Genomic DNA, 10,031 nt, shown 5'->3' on the forward strand with positions numbered 1-10,031 from the left:
ACGCGCCCTGCATCCCGCATCCCGTACGCCCTGCATCCCGCATCCCGTACGCCCTGCATCCCGCATCCCGTACGCCCTGCATCCCGCATCCCGTACGCCCCGCATCCCGTACGCCCTGCATCCCGCATCCCGTACGCCCCGCATCCCGTACGCCCTGCATCCCCGTACGCCCTGCATCCCGCATCCAGTACACCCTGACTCCCGCATCCCGTACGCCCCGCATCCCGCACGCCCCGCATCCCGCACGCCCCGCATCCCGCATCCCGTACGCCCTGCATCCCGTATCCCGTACGCCCTGCATCCCGTACGCCCCGCATCCCGCATCCCCGTACGCCCCGCATCCCGTATCCCGTACGCCCCGCATCCCGTATCCCGTACGCCCTGCATCCCGTACGCCCTGCATCCTGTATCCCATACGCCCCCCACACTCCCGTACGCCCCCACACCCGGTACCCGACCCGTACGCCACAACACCCGCGTACCCCCGTACGCCACACACCCGGTACCCCGTACGCCACACACCCGGTACCCCGTACGCCACACACCCGGTACCCCGTACGCCACACACCCGGTACCCCGTACGCCACACACCCGGTACCCCGTACGCCACACACCCGGTACCCCGTACGCCACACACCCGGTAACCCGTACACCCCTTCCCCTTCAGTCATACCAAACTTCAGTTCCAGGTTCTTCTCCAGCTGGTCTAGTTTCTCAGACAGTTTCCCTCACATGGACCTCAGGAAGGCAATGTCCTGGTCCTTCTGAGACAGGGTCACCTGCATCTCATGGAACCTATCAGGGGAGAGAGGGGGGGGGGGGGTCACCATCACAGTAAACTATATAACATCTAGACGTTGGGGTCATTGTAGCCTAACAGCAGGTCTATAGAGAGAGAGGGGGGGGGGGGGGGGGGGGGGGGGTCACCATCACAGTAAACTATATAACATCTAGACGTTGGGTTCATTGTAGCCTAACAGCAGGTCTATAGAGAGAGAGAGAGGGGGGGGGGGGGGGGGGGGGGGGGGTCACCATCACAGTAAACTATATAACATCTAGACATTGGGGTCATTGTAGCCTAACAGCAGGTCTATAGAGAGAGAGAGAGGGGGGGGGGGGGGGGGGGGGGGGGGGGGGTCACCATCACAGTAAACTATATAACATCTAGACATTGGGGTCATTGTAGCCTAACAGCAGGTCTATAGAGAGGGAGAGAGGGAGGGGGGGTCGTACCTGTCATCTGTCTGCTGCAGGAACTCCTTCAGGCCTTCAAACTTACACAGGTCCAGATGGGTGGAATACGTATCCTGGTTACCTATAAACGTACAGCTGAGGAGAAGAGGGGGGGTCAGGAAGGGGATCAGACATGATTCCTAGGACGAAGAGCTGTTCTGGGAGGAAGAGGACACCAGAGGGGACAACGTGACTGACTCAATACTGTTCTGGGAGGAAGAGCTGGGACACCAGAGGGGACAACGTGACTGACTCAATGCTGTTCTGGGAGGAAGAGCTGAGACACCAGAGGGGACAACGTGACCGACTCAATGCTGTTCTGGGAGGAAGAGCTAGGACACCAGAGGGGACAACGTGACTGACTCAATGCTGTTCTGGGAGGAAGAGCTAGGACACCAGAGGGGACAACGTGACTGACTCAATGCTGTTCTGGGAGGAAGAGCTAGGACACCAGAGGGGACAAAGTGACTGACTCAATGCTGTTATGGGAGGAAGAGCTAGGACACCAGAGGGGACAACGTGACTGACTCAATGCTGTTCTGGGAGGAAGAGCTAGGACACCAGAGGGGACAACGTGACTGACTCAATGCTGTTCTGGGAGGAAGAGCTAGGACACCAGAGGGGACAAAGTGACTGACTCAATGCTGTTATGGGAGGAAGAGCTGGGAAACCAGAGGGGACAACGTGACTGACTCAATACTGTTCTGGGAGGAAGAGCTGAGACACCAGAGGGGACAACGTGACTGACTCAATACTGTTCTGGGAGGAAGAGCTGGGACACCAGAGGGGACAACGTGACTGACTCAATACTGTTCTGGGAGGAAGAGGACACCAGAGGGGACAACGTGACCGACTCAATGCTGTTCTGGGAGGAAGAGCTGGGACACCAGAGGGGACAACGTGACTGACTCAATACTGTTCTGGGAGGAAGAGGACACCAGAGGGGACAACGTGACTGACTCAATACTGTTCCTAACGGAAACCCTGGTGTGTATGTGTGTGAGAGAGCGACCTACCCGTATTTGGAGTGAGGGCACTTGATGTGTTCACATTCCTTAAGGTGTCCCTCCAGGTTCATGGTGAGTAGAGGAGGGCAGGAGGGGTTGTTGGGACAGCGCACTGGACGGTAGTCACAGCTCACCTCGTGCTCCCTACAGGTCAGAGGTCAACGTCAGGTCACAGCAAAAGGGACCGTTCCCTCTCCGACGTCTAACCGGCAAAGGGACCGTTCCCTCTCCGACGTCTAACCGGCAAAGGGACCGTTCCCTCTCCGACGTCTAACCGGCAAAGGGACCGTTCCCTCTCCGACGTCTAACCGGCAAAGGGACCGTTCCCTCTCCGACGTCTAACCGGCAAAGGGACCGTTCCCTCTCCGACGTCTAACCGGCAAAGGGACCGTTCCCTCTCCGACGTCTAACCGGCAAAGGGACCGTTCCCTCTCCGACGTCTAACCGGCAAAGGGACCGTTCCCTCTCCGACGTCTAACCGGCAAAGGGACCGTTCCCTCTCCGACGTCTAACCGGCAAAGGGACCGTTCCCTCTCCGACGTCTAACCGGCAAAGGGACCGTTCCCTCTCCGACGTCTAACCGGCAAAGGGACCGTTCCCTCTCCGACGTCTAACCGGCAAAGGGACCGTTCCCTCTCCGACGTCTAACCGGCAAAGGGACCGTTCCCTCTCCGACGTCTAACCGGCAAAGGGACCGTTCCCTCTCCGACGTCTAACCGGCAAAGGGACCGTTCCCTCTCCGACGTCTAACCGGCAAAGGGACCGTTCCCTCTCCGACGTCTAACCGGCAAAGGGACCGTTCCCTCTCCGACGTCTAACCGGCAAAGGGACCGTTCCCTCTCCGACGTCTAACCGGCAAAGGGACCGTTCCCTCTCCGACGTCTAACCGGCAAAGGGACCGTTCCCTCTCCGACGTCTAACCGGCAAAGGGACCGTTCCCTCCGACGTCTAACCGGCAAAGGGACCGTTCCCTCCGACGTCTAACCGGCAAAGGGACCGTTCCCTCCGACGTCTAACCGGCAAAGGGACCGTTCCCTCCGACGTCTAACCGGCAAAGGGACCGTTCCCTCCGACGTCTAACCGGCAAAGGGACCGTTCCCTCCGACGTCTAACCGGCAAAGGGCCCCCTACAGGCTCGCCTCCGCATCAGGCCCCCCGACACCTTATTGACGCCTGACAACAACTGACAAACTTTTGATTTTTAGAGTGAACTATCCTTTAAAATAAATCACAACAGCACAATAACAATCAAAAGTAACATTTCAAAAATGTTTTGCCATTTGAAAACCCTTACTTGCGTGTGGTGAGCTTGATGGTAAAAGGACAGCCCATTGGATCCACCTCAAAGCTCCCAGACACTCCCATCTTAGGTGTCCCTTCACCCCTACCAGCAGTAGCACCGGCCCCGTTAGGAGAAGCCCCTCCACCGGCCCCGTTAGGGGAAGCCCCTCCACCGGCCCCGTTAGGAGAAGTGGGGCTGGTGTTTAAGAGACGGCAGCCGTATTTACAGTGGATAAAGAGCTCCCCTATCTGTTCTGCTACCGCTATGTTGTTCACCACCACCGTCATCTTAGCCGTGTCCACCGGACACTTATCTAGAGGAGGGGAGGGGGGGAGGGGGGAGAGGGAGGAGGGGGGAGGGGAGAGAGGGAGGAGAGGAGGGGAGAGAGGGGAGAGAGGGAGAATGAGGGGGAGAGAGGGAGGAGAGAGGGGAGAGAGGGAGGAGAGAGGGGAGAGAGGGAGGAGAGAGGGGAGAGAGGGGGGAGGGGAGAGAGGGAGGAGGGGAGAGAGGGAGGAGAGAGGGGAGAGAGGGAGGAGAGGAGAGAGGGGGGAGGGGAGAGAGGGAGGAGGGGAGAGAGGGAGAGAGGGGGGAGAGGGAGGAGAGAGGGGGAGAGAGGGAGGAGAGAGGGGAGAGAGGGAGGAGAGAGGGGAGAGAGGGGGGAGGGGAGAGAGGGAGGAGGGGAGAGAGGGAGGAGGGGAGAGAGGGGAGAGAGGGAGGAGGGGAGAGAGGGAGGAGGGGAGAGAGGGAGGAGAGAGGGGAGAGGGAGGAGAGAGGGGAGAGAGGGAGGAGAGAGGGGAGAGAGGGAGGAGAGGGGAGAGAGGGGGGAGGGGAGAGAGGGAGGAGGGGAGAGAGGGAGAGAGGGGGGAGAGGGAGGAGAGAGGGGAGAGAGGGAGGAGAGAGTGGAGAGAGGGGGGAGGGGAGAGAGGGAGGAGGGGAGAGAGGGAGGAGGGGAGAGAGGGGAGAGAGGGAGGAGGGGAGAGAGGGAGGAGGGGAGAGAGGGAGGAGGGGAGAGAGGGAGGAGAGAGGGGAGAGAGGGAGGAGAGAGGGGAGAGAGGGGGGAGGGGAGAGAGGGAGGAGGGGAGAGAGGGAGGAGGGGAGAGAGGGAGAGAGGGGGGAGAGGGAGGAGAGAGGGGAGAGAGGGAGGAGAGAGGGGAGAGAGGAGAGAGGGGAGAGAGGGAGGAGGGGAGAGAGGGGAGAGAGGGGAGAGGGGAGAGAGGGGAGAGAGGGGAGAGAGGGAGGAGAGGAGAGAGGGAGAATGAGGGGAGAGAGGGAGGAGAGGAGAGAGGGAGAATGAGGGGAGAGAGGGAGGAGTGGAGAGAGGGAGAATGAGGGGGGAAGTGGAGGAGTGGAGAGAGGGAGAATGAGGGGGGAAGTGGAGGAGTGGAGAGAGGGAGAATGAGGGGGGAAGTGGAGGAGTGGAGAGAGGGAGAATGAGGGGGGAAGTGGAGGAGTGGAGAGAGGGAGAATGAGGGGGAAGTGGAGGAGAGGAGAGAGGGGGGAGGGGAGAGAGGGAGGAGGGGAGAGAGGGAGAGAGGGGGGAGAGGGAGGAGAGAGGGGAGAGAGGGAGGAGAGAGGGGAGAGAGGGAGGAGAGAGGGGAGAGAGGGGGGGAGGGGAGAGAGGGAGGAGGGGAGAGAGGGAGGAGGGGAGAGAGGGGAGAGAGGGAGGAGGGGAGAGAGGGAGGAGGGGAGAGGAGGGAGAGGGGAGAGAGGGAGGAGAGAGGGGAGAGAGGGGGGAGGGGAGAGAGGGAGGAGAGAGGGGAGAGAGGGAGAGAGGGGGGGAGAGGGAGGAGAGGGGGAGAGAGGGAGGAGAGAGTGGAGAGAGGGGGGAGGGGAGAGAGGGAGGAGGGGAGAGAGGGAGGAGGGGAGAGAGGGGAGAGAGGGAGGAGGGGAGAGAGGGGAGGAGGTGGGAGAGAGGGGAGGAGGGGGGAGGAGGGAGGAGGGGAGAGAGGGAGGAGAGAGGGGAGAGAGGGAGGAGAGAGGGGGAGAGAGGGGGGAGGGGAGAGAGGGAGGAGGGGAGAGAGGGAGGAGGGGGAGAGGGAGAGAGGGGGGAGAGGGAGGAGAGAGGGGAGAGAGGGAGGAGAGAGGGGAGAGAGGAGAGAGGGGAGAGAGGGAGGAGGGGAGAGAGGGGAGAGAGGGGAGAGAGGGGAGAGAGGGGAGAGAGGAGAGAGGGGAGAGAGGGGAGAGAGGGAGGAGAGGAGAGAGGGAGAATGAGGGGGGAAGTGGAGGAGTGGAGAGAGGGAGAATGAGGGGGGAAGTGGAGGAGTGGAGAGAGGGAGAATGAGGGGGGAAGTGGAGGAGTGGAGAGAGGGAGAATGAGGGGGGAAGTGGAGGAGTGGAGAGAGGGAGAATGAGGGGGGAAGTGGAGGAGTGGAGAGAGGGAGATGAGGGGGGAAGTGGAGGAGTGGAGAGAGGGAGAATGAGGGGGGAAGTGGAGGAGTGGAGAGAGGGAGAATGAGGGGGGAAGTGGAGGAGTGGAGAGAGGGAGAATGAGGGGGGAAGTGGAGGAGTGGAGAGAGGGAGAATGAGGGGGGAAGTGGAGGAGGGGAGAGAGGGAGAATGAGGGGGGAAGTGGAGGAGTGGAGAGAGGGAGAATGAGGGGGGAAGTGGAGGAGGGGAGAGAGGGAGAATGAGGGGGGAGAGAGGGAGGAGGGGAGAGAGGGAGAATGAGGGGGGAGAGAGGGAGGATGAGAGAGCAGGAGAAAGAGAGGGGGGAGATGGAAATAGAGAGAGATACAAACATATGTAACAACTATTTGCTTTGACATTATATATGTGATGCTGGAAAGGGTTAACTATTTAACCAACAGTGTAGGTAGGTAAAGTCCCCTACCGGAGGCCAAGGCACATCGTCTGCAGAAGGTGTGCTGGAGGGAGAGACAGACAGAGGTCAATGAGGGAGGGGTGAGGTGTACAAACAGGGGTGAGGAGAGGAGGGGTGAGGAGGACAAACAGGGGTGAGGAGAGGAGGGGTGAGGAGGACAAACAGGGGTGAGGAGAGGGGTGAGGAGGACAAAGGGGAGAGGAGAGGAGGGGTGAGGAGAGGTGAGGACAAACGGGTGAGGAGAGGGTGAGGAAGTGAGAGGAGGGGTGAGGAAGTGAGAGGAGGGGGTTATCTCACCCCACAGGTGGTGATGACAGGATCTTTGAAGACGCTGCAGCAGAGTTGACAACACAGCTTCACTGACGGCTGCTCTGCAAACACCAGGGGCTCCTACACACACATCGTTAGCATGGTTAGCATTCAGGTATCACCAGCATCGTTAGCACTGGGGTAGCGTTAGCATCGATAGCACTGGGGTAGCGTTAGCATCGATAGCACTGGGGCAGCGTTAGCATCGATAGCACTGGGGCAGCGTTAGCATCGATAGCACTGGGGCAGCGTTAGCATCGATAGCACTGGGGCAGCGTTAGCATCGATAGCACTGGGGCAGCGTTAGCATCGATAGCACCGGGGCAGCGTTAGCATCGATAGCACCGGGGTAGCGTTAGCATCGATAGCACCGGGGTAGCGTTAGCATCGATAGCACTGGGGCATCGATAGCATCGCTTTAGCATATTTAATGTTGAAGAATTGTTAGCATCTTTAGCATCGACGGATCATTAGTGTAGACGTACCGTGTCGTCGTCGTCCTCGTGAAGAGAGAAGGTTGAGCGGAGAGACATGTTGGACTCAGACAGGAGGGAACGCACCGAGATGGCAGAGTCAGAACGCCTCGGGGTGCTGATGGGGAGCTGGGGGGACGGAGAGAGACAGAGAGAGACAGAGACAGACAGACAGAGACAGAGAGAGACAGACAGACAGAGAGAGAGACAGAGACAGACAGAGACAGAGACACAGACAGACAGGACGTGATAATGATAACTAGGTTATATACACGGGGTACCAGTACTGAGTAATGATAACTAGGTTATATACACAGGGTACCAGTACTGAGTAATGATAACTAGGCTATATACACAGGGTACCAGTACTGACTCAGACATCTGTAAATCAGTGTGTGTGTGTGTGTGTGTGTGTGTGTGTGTGTGTGTGTGTGTGTGTGTGTGTGTGTGTGTGTGTGTGTGTGTGTGTGTGTGTGTGTGTGTGTACCATGCCATCCTCGTCATCTCGTGGTGAGTATGTGAGGGTACTGGAGGAGGAGGGGGTACGACGGTGCTGCTTGTAGGTACCGGAAGCTTCCGCTGGAACAGAGAGAGAGAGAGTCTGGGGTCACCCTTAGTTACCTTACAGTTGAACCATATTTTAGGTACCATTCAGTTACCATGGTGACCTTAAACTCAGCTGAACGCGGAGTGGAGGAAGAGAGTCTGGGGTTAATATGTAGTTAGCATATAGCTAGCTAGCATATAGAGTAGTTAGCATATAGCTAGCTAGCATATAGAGTAGTTAGCATATAGCTAGCTAGCATATAGAGTAGTTAGCATATAGCTAGCTAGCATATAGAGTAGTTAGCATATAGCTAGCTAGCATATAGAGTAGTTAGTATATAGCTAGCTAGCATTACTCACTAGGAAGTTACCACAATAATCGCTGCCAATATAGAATCTAGATTATATATTTCTATGTCTGACACACCTAGGGCTGAGTCAGTGAGGTTAAACTGACACCATAGAATCTAGATTATATATGTCTATGTCTGATATACCTAGGGCTTAGTCAGTGAGGTTAAACTGACACCATAGAAACTAGATTATATAGTTATATGTCTGACACACCTAGGGCTTAGTCAGTGAGGTTAAACTGACACCACAGAATCTAGATTATATAGTTCTATGTCTGATATACCTAGGGCTGAGTCAGTGAGGTTAAACTGACACCACAGAATCTAGATTATATATTTCTATGTCTGATATACCTAGGGCTGAGTCAGTGAGGTTAAACTGACACCATAGAATCTAGATTATATATTTCTATGTCTGACACACCTAGGGATGAGTCAGTGATGTTAAACTGACACCATAGAATCTAGATTATATATTTCTATGTCTGACACACCTAGGGATGAGTCAGTGATGTTAAACTGACACCATAGAATCTAGATTATATACTTCTATGTCTGATATACCTAGGGATGAGTCAGTGAGGTTAAACTGACACCATAGAATCTAGATTATATATTTCTATGTCTGACACACCTAGGGCTTAGTCAGTGAGGCTACACTTCCAGGATGTTGCCAGTAGAATGGATATCAGCTGACATGATTCCTTATCCTGAGCGACAGAGGTTTTCCTGAGGTGGACTCACTTTTAGCTCCAGGAACCACGGCTGAGAAGGTGGGGCCGAAGGAGGCCTCCATGATGGTAGGCGCTCACCCCGCTGGGGGGGGGGGGTCTGGCTGGGGGGGTTGAGATGTCTAGCTGGGTGGCAGGCTGCTGCTCTGGAGGTGCTGGTGTAGAGGCCACTCACTGCTGCTCACACACTGGACACAGCCTCTACAGCCTGTGGGGGGGGGGGGAGAGGTACAGGAGGTCAGAGGTACAGGAGGTCAGAGGTACAGGAGAACAGGGGAACCCACAGAGGGGACATGGACAGGATTACTCTTGATCACTTCAAATAAGATCGGTGACAGGTCTGCAATCTATCAATGATCTACAACTCAGTGCTCGCTACACAGGACTACATAACAACGCCTTCCTGGCCAGTGGAAAAACAGACTTCTGCACAAACCCCAATACTCCTCCCTCTTTCCATGTAGTCCTGATGAGATAATAAATATGTAACAAGAGGACCAAGTCTACAGAGACCAGAGCAGTGTTTCTCTCGCCATGTAGTCCTGCTGAGATAATAAATATGTAACAAGAGGATCAAGTCTACAGAGACCAGAGCAGTGTCTCTCACCATGTAGTCCTGATGAGATAATAAATATGTAACAAGAGGACCAAGTCTACAGAGACTAGAGCAGTGTTTCTCTCGCCATGTAGTCCTGATGAGATAATAAATATGTAACAAGAGGACCAAGTCTACAGAGACCAGAGCAGTGTTTCTCTTGTCATCTGTTCCTCTCCAAACTCATGATGTAAACAGAAAGGCATGCAGACAGTCACCTCACATGGTCATACTGAATCAGCCAATAACAAATGCCTGGAAATACTAATCGTCGGGAATACGTGAGTGGTCCCACCCCCCCTGTCAGAGAGAGAGAGGCAGAAAGAGAGAGAGAGAGACAGAGGCAGAAAGAGAGAGAGAGAGGCAGAAAGAGAGAGAGAGAGAGAGAGAGAGAGAGAGAGAGAGAGAGAGAGAGAGGCAGAAAGAGAGAGAGGCAGAAAGAGAGAGAGACAGACAGACAGAGAGAGACAGAAAGAGAGAGACAGAAAGAGAGAGAGAAAGAGAGAGAGAGAGAGAGACAGAAAGAGAGAGAGAGAGAGACAGAAAGAGAGAGAGAGAGACAGAAAGAGACAGAGAGACAGAAAGAGAGAGAGAGAGAGAGAGAGAGAGACAGAAAGAGAGAGAGAGACAGAAAGAGAGAGAGAGACAGAAAGAGAGAGAGAGACAGAAAGAGAGAGAGAG

General features: G+C 55.9%; 1 protein-coding gene across 1 annotated transcript in view; it reads right to left on the reverse strand.

Moving 5' to 3' along the window:
* The window catches only part of traf7 (TNF receptor-associated factor 7), a 31,528-nt gene extending 22,708 nt beyond the window's left edge, over window positions 1-8,820 (reverse strand). The window contains 9 exon segments of the mRNA XM_055941401.1: window positions 3-795; window positions 1,234-1,329; window positions 2,250-2,384; window positions 3,535-3,835; window positions 6,353-6,386; window positions 6,641-6,733; window positions 7,138-7,254; window positions 7,613-7,704; window positions 8,769-8,820. Of these exon segments, the coding sequence (XP_055797376.1) occupies window positions 3-795; window positions 1,234-1,329; window positions 2,250-2,384; window positions 3,535-3,835; window positions 6,353-6,386; window positions 6,641-6,733; window positions 7,138-7,254; window positions 7,613-7,704; window positions 8,769-8,820 (1,713 nt within the window).
* Window positions 8,821-10,031: the final 1,211 nt, after the last annotated feature.

The sequence above is a fragment of the Salvelinus fontinalis genome, chromosome 2 (assembly GCF_029448725.1).
Source record: "Salvelinus fontinalis isolate EN_2023a chromosome 2, ASM2944872v1, whole genome shotgun sequence".
Taxonomy (NCBI): domain Eukaryota; kingdom Metazoa; phylum Chordata; class Actinopteri; order Salmoniformes; family Salmonidae; genus Salvelinus; species Salvelinus fontinalis.